This window comes from Tasmannia lanceolata, unplaced genomic scaffold, assembly GCF_043159265.1.
Source record: "Tasmannia lanceolata isolate RefF3 unplaced genomic scaffold, GAP_Taslan_0.1 ptg000034l, whole genome shotgun sequence".
Taxonomy (NCBI): domain Eukaryota; kingdom Viridiplantae; phylum Streptophyta; class Magnoliopsida; order Canellales; family Winteraceae; genus Tasmannia; species Tasmannia lanceolata.
Genome location: NW_027518711.1, coordinates 3,333 through 25,105, shown reverse-complemented (window position 1 = coordinate 25,105; position 21,773 = coordinate 3,333). Strand labels below are relative to the sequence as shown.

The window sequence follows — 21,773 nt, the reverse complement described above, 5'->3', positions numbered from 1 at the left end:
AAGATTAATTAGTGTACAAATTTTTAGCAACTTGAACCTAGTCTAAACTACCATTCTCTACACTCAACTATGTGACTTCAGGATCGTTGCACTCTACTCTCTAAACAGGAGCCATCTCATCCTACTGCGTTTGTAAGATTAAGGCAGGTGATAGCTAACTTTGCTCGTATGGCTTTCAATTCATGCAACAAGAATGGTGAAGTATCTAAATTTTTATGGTTTTCTAAACTATTCTATGAGGAATGAAATTTTGTCTCTTGTATTACATGTTGGAAATGAATCTGATTTCTAATAAGGAATTATCAGTTTAATTGTTTTTATCACATGAAATAACTTGGAAGTCGTATGGAAACGTAAGAAATATCCAAAGAGGAAATGGGAAAGGGTGATGGGAAACCATTGAGTTATCCCCGTAAACAAAGGTATACAACTTGGGGGAACCGCGCACCTCCTAGTTGATGTCGGAATCCTACGGAGACCAAGAGTCCCTAGGCGGTATGATCTAACGTAATAAGTCCACGCGGAGTCGACCGTGTCGGCAAGGGCAACAAGCTAGTGGGAGCTGGAGTGCCCTGGGTTTAAATAAAATTGTTATGATAAGAATGTGGTAGATTTATAATTGATCCTAATGTCATTGAATTATTCTCTTTCAGTTATTAGTACATTTGATTATCTTAAATGATTTTTCTATTCAGTTGCAGAAGATTTTGGTAAAATATTATTTTGAAAAATTTCAATTGTCTTATCTATAATATAGATCTTGATATGTTGTTTTAAATTGAATTCTTATACTGGTTCAGTTTCTATCATCCTGCTGACCCAATTTTCTCCCCAGGACTAGAGAATTCTAATGAGGGTGCTTAAGGAAGACGATACCCTTCGTCAATACTTTGAATTTATTTTAAATTGGCTAGTTTGAGACTTCACTTAATTGAGTAAATTGATTTTTAGTTCAAGTTATTGTAAGGTGACATTCTTGATATTGGAATAAGAGCTATGGCTATTTAATTTTCATATATGGTTTTAAAAAAATATGAGTATTTTGACAGGTGTTGCTTGTAGCGATTCGGTCATGGAAACCGGGTCGTTACAATAAGGGTGTTCATTATTCGGTTATAACCGAAATAACAGACCGAACCGAATTGGTTTGGTTATTTCAGTTCGGTTATGCTGAGAATCGGTTCAGTTTCGGTTCCTAATTCTACAACTTGCGGTTTTCGGTTTCGGTTTCGGGTTTCGTAAAATAAAATTCGGTTTAACCGAACGAGAAAAACAAGTGGGTGCGAAATATCCTACAGGGGGTGCGAATTATCAATTTATCATCGCCCTTTTTTATAATTATGTGTGGGGCCTGTATAGACTAATAGACTATAGTCTAAATGTCTAATCATCAATTTATCATCGCACGAGAGAGAGGAGAGCCGAGACTCGAGAAGCAAGAGGAATGCTTTTGACTGGGGGTGTTCACTATTCGGTTTTAACCGAACCAACCGAAATGTTCATTTAGTTTTGTTTCTTTCGGTTTTTAGAAAATTCGGTTTCGAATGCTTAATCTAGGTAACCGAAATTGGATTGGTTATTTCGATCGGTTCAGTTATAACCGAATGAACATCCCTACTCTTGGATATTTCAAATAGTGACGTGAAATAAAACAAAGATTCGATAGGATTGCTTTTAAAGGGTTATCATATATCAAACATCAAAGAAAAGAGGATGCATAAAAAATGAAAAAAAATGCAAACATTAAAAAATGACACATGTGCCTCTTTTATTACTGTAATGATCCGGTTCCATAACCAACGTCGCTAACAGCAAAAGAATGAGAAAATCCAAAATCACATAATTTAAAAAAAAAAAACAATAATCTGATTAAAGAAACTAAAGGAAAAGCATTCTTATTCCAAATATCAACTGTCTATTACACTTGAATTGAATAAAAATAAAAATAAAATCCACAATTATTAAAAGCAACTGAAACATCTAAACTACTAAAGCATAAATAACCAACTAGAGAATGTGCCTATGTCGTCATGCCCCAAACTACTACGAATGCTCTCATCCCAAATGTTGCCTAAATTTGTTCTTTTGTGAAAGTGCTATCAGGTTCCTCCTCTATCATATCACCTATGAAATCTGTTAGGGGAAACTAAGTTAGCAGCAAGATCATTTGACCGAAAAGTGTAATAAAAGTACAACACAGATAATTGCATTTGAAAGATAAAATTTCTCAAAACTCACTTAATGAAGAGGGACAATAGAAAGAATAACCTATGAAGATGCCAAATTATATATACGATAACACGATGAGGAGTCCTATGAAAGATATGTCTCAACATAGCATAAGCTACCTAGGGATCTAGAAGTACGATGGGAATCATATCATCTCAGTAAGTCATATGGGTCCACTAGCTCTTCATAATTATATACACGATGGGAATCCTCACATACCCGTCGATTGATAGTCACGCGTAGTTCTATGACCTTCTCGTACTTTAGTACGAGGCCAATACAAAACATCGTATATATAGATTATGGCCTAAAATAAAAAGTCCTACCACACGATTTTTTACGGGAATAATCATTGAATTCAATGGTATAAGTAAAATGTAGCATATGCATTAGCAATAGAGGTGAGACGTAAACAACATAAGAAATACAATCCTCAAAACAATATCATAGTTATAGCTAAAATTACAAGTTTCAGTCATCGCTTACCTTTGATTCCTCGGGTGCAACGAAAAGTGAAAAAATATAGCTCTAAGGATCAACTAGGAAGAAACCTGTAATATTTCATGATAAAGGGCATAAATTATTTATTCTAATATTATCTATGCTTCTTTAGTTTTAGTTAATTATACTTGTTTAAGTGGGAGTGTTATTATTATAAAAAAAATATTATTACCAAAATGGCTCGTGGACTTTCAAAGTGTAAAAGTAAAGGGAATTTATCAAAGTGTTCAAAGGCTTCTTAAGGGAAGTGATATATCCGCCCCTTTTGATTACTAGGAACACCCAGCAGCAGTGTATCAATGACTGCAGAAGGGCTGATGTACTTCACGTCAGAAGGATTAAATGGGGTTGATTGCCACGTACACTTGCCCTGGGTGTCCCAACTAATAAAAAGGCGTGGAACACTTTGATAATTGCACACTGCCTATGTTGACACTACCATGTTTTAATAATTGCACACCCCTCAACAAAAACTATTGTACTTGCACTACCAGTTTTAGATAAGTGCACTAACTTCCCTTGTCTTTTATTTAGCATACAAACCTCTTTCTTTCAGGAATTGTAACATCTTTTGGCAGCTCCTAAAATAATAAAAGATGTAGAGTGCAAATATCAAAATATGGTTGTCATTATCATTCCTTTAAGGCACCCTTAATTTAGCAACAAAGAACTTAAATAACTACGAAGCCTTTGAACACTTTAATAAATTCCCTCCACTTTTTCACTTTGAAAACCCACGAGCCTTTGGTAACGACATTTTTTATAATAATAATACTCCCTCTTAAATAAGTATATTTAACAAATAAAACTAAAGAAGAATATATAATATTAGAATAAATAATTTATGCCCTTTGTCATGAAATATTACAAGTTTCTTCCTGGTTGAACCTTAGAGTTATATTTTTTCACTATTCGTTGCACTCGAGGAATCAAAGGCAAATAATGACTGAAAATTGTAATCTTAGCTATAACTATGATATTGTTTTGAGGATTATATTTCTTATGTTATTCACGTCTCACCTCTATTGCTCATGCGTATGCTACATTTTACTTATACCAATGAATTCAATGATTATTCCCATAAAATTTGTGTGGTAGGACTTTTTATTTTATGACGTAATCTATACACACGATATTTTGTATTGCCCTCGTACTAAAGTACGAGAAGGTTATAGAACTAAGTGTGGCTACCTATTGACGGGTACGTGAGGATTCCCATCGTGTATATAATTATAAGGAGCTAGTGAACCCTATGACCTACTGAGATGATATGATTATCATTGTAATTCTAGATACCTAGGTAGCTTATGCTATGTTGATGCATATCTTTTATTGGACTCCTCATCGTGTTATCGTATCTATAATTTGGCATCTTCATAGGTTGTTATTCTTTCTATTGTTCATCTTCATTAAGTGTAAGTCATGAGAAATTCTATCTTTCAAATGCAATTATCTATGTTGTACTTTTATTACACTTTTCAGTCAAATGACAATGCTGCTAACTTAGTTTCCCCGGCCAGATTTCATAGGTGATATGATAGAAGAGGAACCTGATAGTGCTTTCGCGGATATATGAATTTAAGCAACATTCAGGATAGGAGAGCATTCGTAGTAGTTTTGAGCATGACGACATAGTTAAGTCCCTTAGTTGGTTATTTCTACTTTAGAAGTTTAGATGTTTCAGTTGTTTTTAGTAATTGTAGATTTTATTTTCATTTTTATTCAATTCAAGTGTAAGAGATAATTGATATTTGGAATAAAAATGATTTTTCTTTAGTTTCTTTAATCAAACTATTGTTTTTAAAAAAAAAACTATGTGAAAAGGCTTTTCTCATTCTTTTGCTGGTAGCGACCTTGGTTATGGAATCAGGTTGTTACAATTACCTTTGTCGCTAAGAAATGCATCGACTCTCATGCTAAGACTAAGAGTGGTAGGGGATTCTACGCAAGATTGACATGTAGAATGCCTACGCCTATGATCATGTGGATTGGGACTTCCTTGATTAAATGTTCAATCGCATTGCGTTTGGTATTATATAGAGAGATTGGATGAGATGTTGCTACTTCGTGGCTCGAAACTCAGTTTTGGTCAATAGGTTCCACAAAGGTTGATTCAGGGGACTGTGTGCCCCTTGGCAAGGAGACCCTCTCTCCTCGTTCATATTCACCATAACAACAGAATCCATACCTCTTGAGGGTTTTAGAGTGGATGAGTTGGAGCTCAAGATCTCCCACGTACAATATGTGAAGACACTTCAATTTATTACAAGTCATTTATAGCCCAAGGGAACAACACGAAGGTTTTTTTAAGTTCTGCGAAGCAACATCAAGACAACGCATCAGCTTCCTCAAGATGGTGTTTATGGGTGTCTGGTTTCCGAGGATGATCTACACTGATTTGCCCACACTATTAGCTATGGAATTGATGACCTTCCATCTTAGTTTGCCTCTCTGCATGGGCCGCCCAGCCAAGTCCCTTTGGACGCAATCATCAGAAGATTTGAATGTAAGTTGTTGTCCTGGATTGGAAGAAGGCTGACCTTTCTCTTAGGATAAAATCACGCTGATTAAATCCTTCTTGATTAATTTGTCAATCTGTTTTTCATCTCTTTACAGTGCCCAGCCAGTGTGATCAACAAGATAGACTCCGTCCCGAACTTCACGTTGAATGATAGGGAAGAAGCACAAAAATACCACCTTGTTGATTGGAAGGTGGTTTGCAAATCCTGGAAGTAAGGTTTCTTGAAGAGTAGGAGCCCAGAGCATAACCAATGCCTTTGCTTGGGAAGTGGATCAAGAGATTCAAAGTGGAGAAGAAGTAATTGTTGAGAGAGAATATAGAGAGGAAGTATAGAGTGGATTTAGAGAGCTGGGTGTTGACGGTAGTACCTCTAGATCTAAAGGATGGAGAGATATTGTCAACAAAAGGGAAGTTTTAACGTCTGGCATTCGCAGTTGTTTCCTCATACAATTAGTGTTTCTATCCACAAGGATGCAAGTGTACAAGACTCCTAATTCTTGGTGTGATTTACAGAGTCAATAAAAACTCCTTTGACTCTCATAAGTTATGATCGCGTCAACCGCGTTCTTGGCCGCATCCATGCCAAGTCTGCAAGGATTTTTCTTGGCTGTGCTCCGCGTCATATCCGCATTTTTAAACACTATAATACGCACATAATACCGGTGCAATCTAGCTAGACATTCATAGAGTGTCCATAATATCAAATTGCCTAAAGATCGATGCATATCAACCAATGTATAACATATACAAATCGGAAAATGGCAGTGGAAGCATGAACTTAAAAGTACGAAGGAAACGCCATTAAATGTGTTAGAACTTCATTTGCCTATTATGTAGTAGTACGTAACGTCATAGAATTTCTTGTAAATCGATCACAAGTACAATATTTTAAATGCACGCAATGCACTAAATGCTTGTTAAGATTTAAATGTATTGATATTGTGAGCAAAAGGGCAAAGCATAATTGCAAAAAATGGACATAACAGAAAATTCCCAAAAATGAACTAAGCTTGCTAACATGCTTTCCTGAAAAAATGAACTTTAACACCCAATTGTGATTATCCATGCTTCACTTCACTCCAGATTGCACTTGCATGCAAAAAAGAATAGCATGCAGACAGCCAAATGTTTACGAAGAAGAAAACAAAAGGTCATGGTTAAACTTGAAAAATATGTCACTAGTTGTAGAGATGTAGTCATTTGGCATATGATGCCTGAGATCTAGTTGTGTTTCTCCTTTTTTCTTCTTCTCTCATTCTTTTTGTTCTTTTTTTCTCTTTCCTCAGTTGTATGTCAGTTTTGGTTTTCCATTTTTAAATAAATTGCTTATTGAAAAAAAAGGTAACTACATTGTAAATGAAAGTCATTATGTTGCATGGCACGGTCCTATTGGAATGTAAGAGGAAGCAAATATCCTTGCTTGGAGGGCTACAATGGCTAATGTGGAAAAAATGAATATGGAACTACTAGGGATTGAGCCTCTAGCACAATGGTCAAGGTTTTGGCCGTCAACCTTGAGGAAAGAGATTTGATCCCAGCTTAGCTACCAAAAAGAAATGGCACTACATACAGAAATGTAGTCATTTGGCATGCGATGCCAGAGTTATAGTTTTTTTCCTTTTTTAAAAAAATGTAAATTTAAATAAAAAACAAAAGAGGCAAAACCCAAACAAAAGGGAAGCAACTATGAAACCCCGCCGCCATTTGGCATGCGATGAGAGAGTTATAGTTTTTTTTTCCTATATTTAAATGTAAGATTTAATTAAAAACAAAAGAGGGCAAACCCCATACTAAAAGGGAGGCAACAATGAAACCCCACCGCCAAAAACACCTACAAATAGGGCATTTCATGCACATTTCTTAGATCATTATAAGTACCCAGAAAATTTGCTAACTTGTATCTCCTTAATTCAAAGATTTTGATAATTTCTTTACTTCAAAAGATTTAATCCCAACCACATAGCCACGAGTCATAATCTCCCAATCCATAGCATGAGCTACATCAAGGAGCCTACATAGACAAGAATCAAATTATTATCAGAATCCAAGAAGACACCCACTCTGAACTTCGACCCCATTGATAATGCTCACTTTATCATTCAAAAAATGAAGTTAAGCTTAAGACACCCACGCCAGGGGGTGTGGCCCGAGAGTCATGAGGCAGGGGAGGAAGAAAGTAACCATTAGAAATTGAGATCCTGTCAGATATCTTGAAGCTTAACTTCTGAGAATGTTTAGTTTTACAGGCATACTAGAAAACTTGCACAGTAATTGTGTTAATTAGATGGCCAAGACTTTTAGATTTTTTTATTAAAGATGTGATCATCTCTTTCCATATAAATTATCCAGATGCAGGACGAGAATAGGATTTTCTATAAACATTGGAGTCTTTTGTAGACAACCAGATGGCCCTGCAATTGCCAAAATTCAAGAATGGACTAAAATGACCCTAGAATAGGGCTGATCTGGAACAACCTGAATAAAAAACTCCAGAATAAGACTATTGTCAACACAGTGGAAGTGGGATCACAACCACAACACTCAGCCAAGCTTCAAGAACATTTGGAAGAACAGTCTCAGCAGCTTTTCCTATAATATTTCCTATATTTTTCGCAGCAAGGTCGAATAGAAAAGGAGATAATTAGGTCACCCTGCCTGAGACTTCTAGAGGGATAAAAGAAGCCAAATTGGAAGCCATTGAAAAGGATAGAAAAAGAGATGGACCAATGTATCCATTTTCTCTATTTAATGCCATATCCCTTTATCTCTGGAGTCCATTGGCCTAAGCACTACTCAATTCTGTCATAAACCTTCTCCCTTTTCTTTTTTCCTTTTTTTTGTCATTTTTCTCTTTCCTTGGTTGAATGCCTCATTGGAGTTTCCTTAATATACTAGTTCAAAAGAAAGAAATAAAAAACAAAATCAAAATGCAACGGTGACGCAAACGAAAGCCGTTATTTTGCATGACACGGACTTATTGGGATGTATAGAAACCAATAAATACCATTGATTGGAGTGCTAAAATTTGTTGATACAGATAATAGGTCTGAAATGCTTCAATAGCTGTCTTTCAAATTTCAACCCGTGATTATTCTCATTTTGAACCCAAGAAGTGAAGCTGTTGACGTGATAGGTCAGAATTACCAAGTTCTTCTTAACAATATGTCAGCACTGCATTAGCCCTTCCACAAACAAATGAAAATCATGATCTATACATTACACATCAGCAAAGTATGTCAGAAATGAAACAAAAAGGGAACCAACAGTCCACACATAACATGTGAATTTACAAGTTCAGGCTCACGGAGAAGATGGTGATAAATATTGCAAATGCAAGAGAAATAAAATTGAACAATGAAGAAAGGATTGGATGTGCTTACCTCGAAAAAGGAATCACCATATCTTGAGAAGTTAAGATCCGAAGATTCGATGCTCTTGGCAACAAGTTCCTAATATGGCAAATTCATCAGGATATTTCAGGTTATAAAAATAACTCAAATGCGGAAGATAGACTTGATTTTTCCCCAAAATGTCAATGATGCACCAGCAGATTGCTAAGCAAATAATAACTGAAAGTTACCAAAATATGAGAAGAAAACTTACCAGATCACCAGAATTGTCCAAGTAAATTTGAACCACTGCATCTGCAAACGTTGCAGGGTCCAAAGGAGCTGCTATATTCCGTTTGCGGGTCTTAATCCGCGTGCCACTGAATAAACAGAATATAAGTAAATAAATACTGCTTTGATGATGGAAAAAAAAGCAAAAACTAAAAGCATATAGCTACACAGTGCAACCGTAGAAGATATTTATCTATCCATCCATAATCCTACATACTGTTTTCAACCAAAAGAGCGTCACAGGTATATTCAATTGATAATATATAGTAATCATTCAGCATATAAATATCAGACAAACCATGAGAAAAGCTATTGCAATAACACTATGCAGCATGTCAACTAGCAGTTTCTGTCACAATAGAATAAAATGAAGTAATCTGCATTCGACCGATGACTTGAAGATTTTCCTCTACTCAACAGTTATAAAAGAAAATACATTTAATAACACCAGAAAGAGCCAAAAAGACCACATAACTAGCCCAAAGAAACTGGCACAAAAAACTAGAAGTTCAACTACAACACTTCCAATATGTAGCCAACCAGTCCATAGCAAATAAATTGTGTCAGGTAGATATGTGAGAAGCAAAAAAAAAGCCACCAACAAAAGCAAGTGAAAATAGCAAACAAGCATGCAGCTGCTAACCTCCACCTAGGAGCAGCTCCCTCCATAGTCCAATAGATCATATTCAAAAAATCGCTTCCGTACAACAATCTTTCCTCAGCAAAGGAATAAAAATATCTATGATTTAGTCGACACTTTGAATTTATTGTTGACATGCGTCTTGACACCAACAAACATGTTTACCTTATTTATTATTAACTCTTTTTTAATTAATATGTGATATGCATCTTGAGACCAACACACATGTCGACATGTATCGACACTCCATTCGACACTTGTAAACATACTGCTAGCAATGTCAAAGCTTAATATGTGTGCCTCGACACATTTTTGTATTGTGTCAAGAGTGAAATAGTGTTTCGTAATTGAAACTTATTGAAATGCAAGTGTGGCAACCCAAGAGTGGGGGTGAATTGGTTATTTAAAAATTCTTGGCATAATTAAGAGGATTATTAAGATTAATTTGCTAATTAAGCACTAATTAATCTAGTCCTTGTTCAAATAAGCAAGATAGTGAAAGCTAGGGTTTAGATGTTACTTTAACTTTTATATGCCCTAACCCTTGTTCAATAAAACATAAATACAAGTAAAGGTTAGAGTTTACCAAATCATCAATGTGCAAAGGAAAGGAGAAGAAAGAAGCCACGCCACAAGGAACACACAACTTTTATAGTTGTTCGGTCTATCACAAGACCTACTCCACTCTTCCAAGTTTACCTCCTTGGGTGCTCCACTAAAGGTGAGATTCTTCAATGGCGAATCTCCAAGCCGTACTCCACCTTCTCCAATCTCCAAAGGGAACACACTCTTTCTACACGAAGCCTTGCAAGGGGACACTCCCTCTTACACCGGATTCACCTTTGTTACCGGGCCAAATCCAAGACCCTCAATACAATAAAGAACTAAAAATGAAAACTCTCTTTGCCTCTTGATAGGGGGGTTACAAATACTTAAGCTCACAAACACTCCAAGGAAATATACAAAAGTAAAGCCTATGGAGTTCCTCTTGATAGAATGTAAAAATACAAGTTCAAAGAGGTTAAACTTTTGATATCAAGGTTTTAGCTCAAAAGGATAGGATTTAATCTTTCAAAAATGTTCAAAAGCTTTGTTAGATAAGTTTTGACAGTGTATATATAGTGTATTTGAAAATATGACCGTTTGGGGGCAAAACAGTAAAAAACTATGTTGAAAAAGTCAAGCCCTAACGGCTAGTTTGCCAGACCGGCGCGGTCGACCGAGCTACGGCGGTCGCCCACCCTTATCGGGCTCTCTTTTTTTATTTTCAAATTTCTTACCGTCGCGGTCGACCGGCCCATGGCGGTCGCCCGGCGAGGGCTACCTGTTTGATTAAAAATTTCGCTCAAAAACCTATCCGGGGTCGACCGGCCCATGGGGTCGCCGGCCCAAACCATGCTGGAATGGTTCTGTTTCAACATAACCATTTTCGCGGTCGCCCGGATTACCCGACCGGCCCGCTATTTGAAGCCAAGTGCTGGATTTTCAGCCTTGCTTCCACGGTCGCCCGGGAAACTCTGGATGTGACCGGCCCTATATAAAATTCCTTTTTAACGTATAAAAATCAGGGGCTTTGGGCCATGGTCTTTGGGCTTTAGTCCTAGGTTTTTAAACACATTTTTGGATGTGTGTATGGTTTTCAAAGATATAAAAAGTTAAGTATGAAAACTATTTGAAAACCTTTTGAAAGTGCAATTAACATAAAATCAAGAGGACTCTAAATACATTCTAAAAAGTATATCATTGAGTCTTCTTGGAATGCCTTCGCTCCTTGGCACTTTCTTGGACTTTTTTGACTTGCGAGTAAACATCTTGAACTTGACTTGGCTCTTGTGACTCACTCCAATCTTCAAGACATGTTGAGAGGTACATGAGGTGTCACCATGTTGGTTCATCTCCAAGCTTCTTCTTGACACTTGCTAAGAACTTGTGGGATCTTCATCTCAAGCTTCTTGACTTGAACATCCTCCAATGATGATGTCTTCTCTGTGAATGCAAGCTCTTTTATCGTTGTGTGTGTGGATCCGCAAGCCATGTGTTGGATGAGTTGTGTAATGGCGATATGACGTATCAAATTCCTGTATAGAACACAACACCTCGAAGCAACACATTAGTCCATAAATGCTAATCAATTTGGGTTTGCTAGCATCAAAACAAGAAGGTAAGGTAAATGGTTGAACACATGGGAACCCTTGGGCTTACACTTATGCTTACCGCATTTATTATTAACTCTTCTTTAATTAATATGTGATATAATCCCCTTCCCCTAAACCTAAAACCCAAAACAAACTTTTCTTCCAATGTTATTTTCATTGTATCCTAATGTTCTCCGATTATCGTTGCAGATTGGAGTCTCGTTACCTCTTGTTTGTTTTAGACTTTTCGTTGCTTAATCCTAAGATATATTAGTTTGTTAAATGAATATCACTTTTATCTGGTCATAAATTCTGATTAGTATTCAGTAATTTTATATGTATGTGAGTGTGCGGACGTGTCTCAGCTTCTAGATTTTTAGTGGTTGCGGTGTCAGACACCTTGTATCCATGTCAAGACTCGACTTGTGAGTCTATGTCCATAGATCATAGAAGAAAAGAAACCAGGAGCACATCCACACGCTATACCACAATAAGGACCACGCCACTGCCCTGCAAAGACCAAAACAATCTGACTATAACTATACTAATCAAGAATAATTCATCAAAGCCCAATGGATATAGAAAAGCCTTCACTACTCCATCAAAGGCAAGGTTCAAGCAATCTTTTGTGCATAAGGATAGGGAGCCAGCCAGACCTAGTTACGACTTAGACTTAGGAGTCCCTTCCAGTTTACAATATTCCTAATAACATAATGCAAGTGTAGAGCCCCTCCATCACGTCCAAAAGAAAAATGGTTCGCCATCATTGCTGTTAGGTATCAAACTGTCCCTCCCAAAAAGCCCAAGACAGTGCCAGATAAGTTAAAGATTAAAATCAAAACTCACAAAGGCATGAAGAGTTCTCACACCTCCAACCCCCAGACCCCTAAAGCCCAAGACAGTGCCAGATAAGTTAAAGATAAAAATAAACCATCAAAGGCAAGGTTCAAGCAATCTTTTCGTGTATATGGATAGGGAGCCAGCCAGACCTAGTTAGGACTTAGACTTAGGAGTCCCTTCCAGCTTACAGTTTACACTATTCCCAATAACATAATGCAAGTGTAGAGCCCGTCCAAAATAAAAATGGTTCGCCATCATTGCTGTTAGGTATCAAACTGTCCCTCCCAAAAAGCCCAAGACATTGTCTAATAAGTTAAAGATTAAAATCAAAACTCAAAAAGGCATGAAGAGTTCTCACACCTCCAAACCCAGACCCCTAAAGCCCAAGACAGTGCCAGATAAGTTAAAGATAAAAATCAAAAGTCACTAAGGCATAAAGAGTTCACAGACACTCTTTTCTCGTTGATAGGCAAGGGGACTTATTTTTTCTCATAAGTAAGCCACCTCTTGGATTTCCATCCACAAACTATCTTGTCCTGAAAAAGGCTAAGGCCTCCACAATCCCATTTGTGGATACGCATATAGCTCTGTACCTTTTCCAAACCATATCAAAATATTGTACATGTAAATATATTCAGACGCCTATTACAATATTTGCTAATACATAGTTTTCTTTCTTCTATTACCATACATTCAAGATCTCATAAACAACAAGAATATACACCTATAAATAGGCAGTAAGCCACAATTCTGCAGAGGGAATAATATGGGTATGATTTGAGGCCAAGAATGAGAATGATATGGCAGAATGGGCACATCAATATCGTAATTACTAGGTACTGACATTTCATTGTCTATCTGGCTGCAAATGTGGATAAACAACCATTCCCTAATGTGTGGGTGCTACTGCCACTTCCCTGTGTGTGTTCTTTAAAGAAACAGATCAAAAGCAAATGGACAACCATGGGTTAAAGCTCCAATTGGAATTATAAATACACTTTTGTGTTGAGCAATATCAGGAAAATAAGCAGACATCAGGGTAGCTAGAAACTACATAATCACAATGGTACCTAGCATGTATCAACTCGGCAATGAAATCAAAATATAAGACCAAGCAACACTTTCTGTAACCACGAAGACTTTTTTACAGCTTAGTGAATCATGTTGGCAAAAATGATAAGCAAGGATAACATGTTGAACATGTTAACTAGGCAGAAACATACACATCCCTTTCTGCAGATAAAAAACTTCAACTAAACAGAAGTGTTTAGCCACGGAAAAAAAAACTAAAATTTGGCTACCCAGATTTTGAAGAAATATGGAAAAGTGTAACAATTTCAAACGGTAGGAACACGGGCATAAAAAAAGTCAAAAAAAAAAAAAAATCAAAATTAGCATAAATAGTATCCACCAGCTAAAAGTCAAACCAAGCCAGACTTCCAAAGCATTGACATCTCAATAAAATATACCACAAATTATCACCCAATGAAAGTAACCACTAGTAAAAGAGAAAACTACTGGTGGTGCAACTAATTGTATAACAAAATAGTGCATCAATCAGATAGCATATATATATATATATATATATATATATATATATATATATATATGAGGAAAATGATTGTGAGCTTGAAGCTCATAAAGCTTATATGAGCTTGAGGGCCCAAACACATGTGGGCCCACATTGTTAGGATGATCCAAAGCATTCATTTGAAAGGCCCTTACATAGATAGGGTGTGTACAAAAAATCGGCTCCATAGGATCATCCTAACCCATCCAAAACTGGAGGGCAAAATGGACAGACACCGTTTGCCACAAATCTGCCCATTTTTGCCCTCCGCTTTTTGAGGGGATAGGATGATCCAATGGAGCTGGTTTTTGGTACACACCCTATCTATGATGGGGCCTTGCAAATGAATGGTTTGGGTCACCACAAAAAATGTGGGACCCATGTGTTTGGGCCCTCAAGCTCATATAAGCTATATGAGCTTCAAGCTCACAATCATTTTCCTCTATATATATATATATATAAAATAACAACGAATCGAATGAAGCGAGGAAAAAAAAACATACCCAAGAGTGGGTCTCTCCTTTGAGCTGCATACAAACACAAAATAAAAACAAAAATTTTAAAAGGGTCAATATATTCTTAAAGAATAATAAATTCCAAGTTCAAATGCAACAAAGTACCAAAAATTTCCATCCTAAATTACCCAATCATGATAAAGGATAGATAATACACAAAGGCCTAGTTTGGATCGCAGGAAAAACATTTCTTGAGGAAAGTGTTTTCCTAGGAAATTTTTTTTCAACAATTTAGAAGGAAGTGATAAATTTTAGGGATATCCCTATAAATTAAAGGTCCTCGTAAATAAAACCCTAACTATAGTCATTCAAGATACATTTTTTCACAAGTAATCAAACATTGGAAGATCATGAAATTTTGAAAAAGTTTTTCTTTTCCAAAGTTTTCCAGAAAACTCTTGCAAACCAAACAGGGCCAAAAGGAACCGATCAAAACGAATCAGAAAACACTCGAACATCCCAACTGACTTCGAAGCAACAAAGCAACATAGAAAAAGGGGGAAATATCTCTTTAATAAAAAAAAGGAAACATAAAACATGGAATTTAACAAAAAGAAAGAGTGCAGATCCAAGCAAAATTAGGTAAAAAGGGATCTCTCGGGCATACAAAGAAACCAAGGGGGTGGCCCAGGGAAAAAACCCTAAAAACGCCGCCTTTTATTCCTTTTTTTTTTATGAAGACCCGCAAGAAGAAGAAATCGTGACCTGAGATATCAGTAAATAGAAAGATGGGATCGATTACCTCATAAACCAAGACCGAGAGGAATCTGAGAAGAAGAGTGGTTGCGTTGCGGAGAAGAACAGAGAGAGAGAGAGAGAGAGAGAGAGAGATCTTTAATCTAGTGCAAAATAAATAGATGGACCGAAGGAGATATTTTACTCACTGTTTATTTCGCTTTCCGAAGCGAAACGGAGACAAATATCTGAAGTCGCGAAATTCAACTAAAATAAAGAGAGATGCCACTATATTGGGAGATGATATTTTCACCCCCTCTCCGGTACGCATTCGCCCCACTTATTTGAAGTCAAATCAGGTGATCAGATGGGCGAATGCGTACTACAGGGGGTGAAAATATCAACCCCGATGTTTCCCTTCATTTAATTAGAAACCACGTGGAATCTTTCACATCACCGAGTCGCTTTTCCACAATGGAATATATTCGTCTCCGAGAAAAGTACAAAAAAAGTGGGCTAATGTTTAGAGTAATTACGGATTGTGGGCTTCTTTTAAAACAATAACCTTGATACGCTTCTGACATCGACAAAGTCCTCTTTTTTTCATTACTGCCTATTAAATTGGCACACTTTACGAGAATTCTTTTGGTTCGTTTGAAAGGGTATTTGACCCGAAAGAACCTTGAGTTCTTTTCTATATAGGCCGTCGGAAATAACTAGAGACGGATGGATACTTGACACGTGTTAGAAAACTTAAACTTTTTGGAACGCTAACGTTATTGAATACTTTAGTGAGCAGCGTTATCTTTTCTTACTTCTGTTTTGGCTTAGAATCGTTTCCCTTCTCTTTTGGTCCTCATTATTAACGCCGGCTTACCCCATTATTTAACGCCGGCTTACCCATTAATTACGCCGGCGTACCCATGAATTCTGCTAACGTACACCCTATTTCCGCCGGCATACCCCATTATTTACGACGGCGTACCCATTATTTCTCTTTTGGCTTAGAATATTTTCCCTTCTCTTTTGGTCCTCATTATTTACGCCGGCTTATCCCATTATTTATGCTTTCCGCCGGCTTACTCCATTATTTCAGCCGGCATACCCATTATTTCTCTTTTGGCTTAAAATCTTTTCCCTTCTCTTTTGGTCCTCATTATTTACGCCGACTTATCCCATTATTTATGCTTTCCGCCGGCTTACTCCATTATTTCAGCCGGCATACCCATTATTTCTCTTTTGGCTTAAAATATTTTTCCTTCTCTTTTGGTCCTTATTATTTACGCTGGCTTACCCCATTATTTACACCGGCGTACCCATTATTTCTCTTTTGGCTTAGAATCTTTTCCCTTCTCTTTTGATCCTCATTATTTACGTCGGCTTACCTATTATTTACGCTTTCCGCCGGTGTACCCCTTTATTTCCGCCGGTGTACACCCTATTTCCACTTACACCCTATTTCCGTCGGCGTACCCCTTAATATTTCGGCGGCGTTCTCAGCCAAAAGAGACATGAGAAATAATAAAATATTCAATAACATCGTCGTTCTAAGCCAAAAGAGGCGTATTCAATAATGTTACCTGTAAATACCCGAAATATGCCTCCCTTTAAAATTCGTCCCCCTTGAGAATGAAGCGTAATTTTGTCATTAGAGTTGCATTAGAATTAGGGCTTCTATAGAAAAGTCTATAAATACAACTTTAAGAGAGATTAAGAACCCTAAACCGTCTTTGCAGCCTTAAGAGAAGGTCTACGAGGAGAAAGAGAGGAAGAACACGATTCACGAAGAGAGAACGCGAATCAAGGTAAGATTTGTGTTCTACAGAAGATTTAACATGTTAAGAACACTAAAATAAGGATTAAAGTATTTAAAAGATATGATTTGAGATCGATATGACTTAGAATATGAACCCTTTGACTGATCTTGGATTCCATGGGTTTGGTATCGCCCTTCGATCCCCATAGAACCCAAGATCTGGCCTTTATGTCATAGAATTTTAGTTTTATAAAGCTTAACCTAAAAGATTAGATTATTTTACAATAATTATTCGCACCGATTCGGAGCGTGAAATTGATTTAGGTGGATTCCTCTCGTCGATACGAGTCCAACAGATCCGACCACGTGCGAATCGGAGCTAAAACGAAAAAGTTATAGTCCGTTGAAGTTTTGGGAAAATCGGGACGAATCTGAAATTTTCGCAAAAACTAGTCACGAATAGTGTTGAATAGTGTCGGGCGTCCGATGAATAGTAAACTGAGAACCCGAGAGTGTGACACAAGTCTCAGAGGCGTCCGATGAATAGTGATGCGGGCGTCAGATGAATAGTGTCGGACTTCCGAACCCAGTGAAAATTTTGTAGTATTTTTCTTAATTTTGGGAGGTTTTAACCACTGCTTTGGCTACTATCTTAGGCCTATTTATTGATATGAATGCCATTGTTTGGGATAGGTATTGTGCCCTAGAAATTTTTGAAGGGATGTATAGTAGCCATTCGAGGTACATAATTTCGTACTACTTTAGTGCCGCGATTTACCTTTCGAATACTATGCCATTGTTGATTGTGAATCCCGAACTCTCTGAATCTTTGGAGCCATTGATAAACTTTAGACTTGACTTGGGTCTTGCACACTAATTCCGTTATTGTTTGAAATCTAGTGAATCTTATGGCAAAGAGACTTACATTGAATGCTTTTCCCAATATATGAAACTTTTGTGAAAACCCACTTGTGATTCCTTCACACTTATGAGCTTTGACCACTGTGTGACCATCTACATTGACAACCTTATGAAAAATCCATTTGAATTACTATCTTTGAATGTCGTATGAACTTTATTGAACCCTATTATTTAGTATATATTTCAGATCGAATAATTTGGAGTTGTGAAACCCCTTTTCAATTTTTCTAACTATATGAATCTTTGAACTATCAGACATCCTCTACTATATGAATCCACTTTGGAACTAATGTGAGACACCACTTTGAACTTTGAACACCTTTCTTTGAACTGTGTGAACTTTGAACACCCGTTGAGAGGCTTATGCTATGTGAACTCAGAAAAAGACCCCTGTCAGTGGGGCACAGGCTTTTGCCTATATGTGAACATAAGAACTATGATCCCGCCAATGGGGTATAAACGTTGGCTCTGTCGACAGGTATGTGAACCCAGGAACCAGTTCCAACACCGTGGGCGGTCGATATAAGCAATAACACGCTTTTTGGACCCGTGAGCAGTCGAGGTGAAAATAACTTGCTCTGTGGACTCGTGCGCAGTCGGGGTGAAAATAACTTGCTTTGTGGGCTCGTGAGCAGTTGGGGTGAAAATAACTTGCTTTGTGGACCCATGGGCAGTCGGGGTGAAAATAACTTGCTTTTTGGACTAAGCCGATGATTAGCCATGCATATATGAGTTTCCCTTCTGTGACCCTCAGAACTTGTGACTCCCTTCGTGGTGACATTATGAGACATCTTTTATGAGCTTTGCTTCTAAGCTATTGCTCTTGTGATTAGCCATGCCTTGTGTAGCTTGTACCTACTTTATTCATTATTAGCCTTTGATCTTTTGAACAATGTTACTCTTTAGTTGTGACACTTTGACCTATGCCTTTATGAACCTTACTCCTCAGTATTGAACTTGTGTTAATTACTTCACTTGTGGCTTAAATCCTTTTCATTTAGTTGTGAACCTTTCCTTTGTAGCATGCAATGACTCCACTTTTGTAGTGCGTTATTATGTACTAAGCTTTTCAGCTGACTGTGGTTATATTAACATTTTCAGAGTTTGATCCTCGTGGAGTCGGCGAGGAGGCGCGGAAGTGATATCTGATTTTGGATTTTTGTTATCTTTCAGTACTTTACATTCTTTAGACAATGAGTATTGTTAGGATTATTGAGACTGTGTCATTTGATTCCGTTACTTTGATTTTATGGGATATTGGGTTAGATGAGAGATTTGGAAAGAAATTGAGATTTGATCATTGGATGAACGAAATTTATTTAAATTTGATTATTTAGATTATTGCAGAAGGTTTTGATATTTGCTTTGCTAGCCTTGTACACTTGTGAAGCTTGCTTTGCAGGTGTACGGCGCTGTCGCACCCTTAAGCCTTGTGTTGTGAATATGTATGTGTATGTGTGTGGCTTGGGGGCGTGTCATTACCTTTATAAACCAAAACAGAAGTGAGGACCAAAAGCGAAGTGAAAAGATAGAAGCGAACCCAAAGCCAAAATAGACGTATTCAATAACGATACCGTTCTCAGCCAAAAGAGAAGTGCAAAAGATAATGATTGACTTTGGGTTGTCAGAGTTCCAAAAAGTTTTTCAACACGTGTTATTTCCGATGGCCAAGTTATTTCCAACGGCCAAGATATTTCCTACGTCCAAGATAGAAACGAACCCAACGTTCTTTCGGTTCAAATACACATTCATACGAACCAAAAGAAGTCTCGTGAAGCGCGCCAATTTAATAGGCAGTAATGAAAAATGAAGTTGAATGACGTCTCTGTCGATGTCAGAAGGGTATCAGGGTCTTTTTCCAACCTGATTTTGAAGATTAGCCCCTTTTTTGTTATTGTTTTAAAAGGTGCCCACAATCCGTAATTACTCCAAACATCAGTCCGCATTCCGTACTTTTCTCTTCGTCTCCCTTTATTTCTCCGGCTTCCTCCCCAAGCCACCCCCTTGTAGTGTTAAAGGAGCAGTCATAATAATTACTCTAGATGGGTGGCCCGGGGAGGAAGGGTGTTGTGTGCGTATTTCTCTCTATTCGTGGTAAATAAAGTCCACATGGACTAGCAGTTGTTGGAGTCTGTTAGATGGTTATGTCTTAGGTGTTGTGTTAAGGTAGTGGTGTAGAACGTCGAGTCTGTTGAGGGTATGTGGTTGAGTCTTTTACTTTGTTGGTAGTTATGTAGGATCTATGTATATTAACTGTTAATGTTAATGAAAATTCAGCAGTTGTTATCTAAAATTTCATATTATATTGGAGGTTGGTTCTCCTCGAATTGAACAAACTCTATCTCTTTCTTCTTCCTTCTTGTTCAAAATTGCTCCTAAGAAGAATCAAGGCAGAGGCAGGGGCTGTGGTTATAACAATTTGGTATCAAAGCAGGACTACACCATGACTGGGAACCCGCCAGAAAACCTTGCTCAAGAGCTTCTGTAAATCAGGGAGAGATCCGAACGACAAGATCAAACTCTTGATGCTATTATGCACCGACTCGCTGCATTGGATGCCAAGCTTGAGTTCGTGGATGAATCTCCTAGGAGGGCTGATCATTTCGGTGTCCGGAACGACAACCGAATGGGATGACCTGACACTGGTGAATCCTATGCTAGCTCTGTAGAGGGCATTCATACTAGCTCAATTAAACTGGATTTTCCCATCTACGAAGGAGGAGATCCGTCGGGCTAGATTTATTGTGCAAAACGGTTTTTCTCGTATCACAACACAGCCGAAGAGCAGAAGGTGACACTTGCTTCGTTCCACCTCCAAGGTGAAGCACTTCAGTAATTCCGTTGGTACGAGAGGACCCAAGGAAATCTCTCTTGGTTGCAGCGTACCAATGCTCTCGATACACGGTTCGGTCCAACTGAATACAAAGATTCTAAGGGTAGACTATGTTATCGGGGTGACAAAAATTGGCAGCCTGGACATCGCTGCAAGGCGCCACGCCTCTACCTTTTCGACAGGTATTGGGATGAAGGAGGGTGTGAAGTAGTGCAGGTTGTGAAAGAATCCCAGCACGAACAGGTTCAGGAGGAGCCACCTGAGATCTCCTTCCAGGCTATTATCGGATCTAATACTCCTCAAACCATGCGTGTGGTGGGCCAGGTTTGTCAGAAGCCTATTTTTATCTTGGTGGACTCCGAGAGCACGCATAACTTCATCGATCCCACAACTGTCCGTCGAGTCGGTCTCCAACTAGATGAAGCAGATAAATTTCAAGTTATGGTGGCTAACGGAGACAAATTGACTAGTGAGGGTAAGTACACAGACGCAGCTATTAATATACAAGGCTTGCCTATCACTTCCGATTTCTTTGTCTTGCCTTTAGGAGGTTGTGATATCGTTTTAGGCGCACATTGGCTACAAACACTTGGCCCGATTCTTTAGGATTTTGCCAAAATGTGGATGAAATTTACTGTCAATGGCAATGAGCACATCATCAAAGGACAGTCAGCCTCGGCAATGATGGTGGTTGGGGAGACCAAGATGGAGCAGTCAATGAAGAAGGGCAGTAAAGGAGTAGTCTTGCAGTTGCGTAGCATACATAAAATGCCAAAAATTGGTGCATTGCACCCTGATACATAGCAAGTACTTAATGAGTTCAACGATGTATTCGATGAACCTAAGTGGCTTCCTCCTTCTCGTCCATATGATCATTGCATTACCTTAGAGCCCAACAGCCAACCTGTGAGTGTGAGGCCTTACAGATACCCACACTATCAGAAGAATGAGATTAAGCTCTTAGTCCAAGAAATGTTAGCATCCGGTATCATTAGACCAATTGCCAGCCCATATTCA

General features: G+C 37.9%; 1 protein-coding gene across 1 annotated transcript in view; it reads right to left on the bottom strand.

Annotated features, from left to right (window-relative positions):
• The window catches only part of LOC143859572 (uncharacterized), a 47,099-nt gene extending 31,647 nt beyond the window's left edge, over window positions 1-15,452 (bottom strand). Inside the window, exons 1-4 of the mRNA XM_077370224.1 lie at window positions 15,314-15,452; window positions 14,560-14,583; window positions 8,855-8,960; window positions 8,632-8,700 (exon numbers count right to left, since the gene is read on the bottom strand). Of these exons, the coding sequence (XP_077226339.1) occupies window positions 8,632-8,700; window positions 8,855-8,960; window positions 14,560-14,583; window positions 15,314-15,318 (204 nt within the window). The 5' untranslated portion in view covers window positions 15,319-15,452. The remainder of the gene's footprint in view (window positions 1-8,631; window positions 8,701-8,854; window positions 8,961-14,559; window positions 14,584-15,313) is intronic.
• Window positions 15,453-21,773: the final 6,321 nt, after the last annotated feature.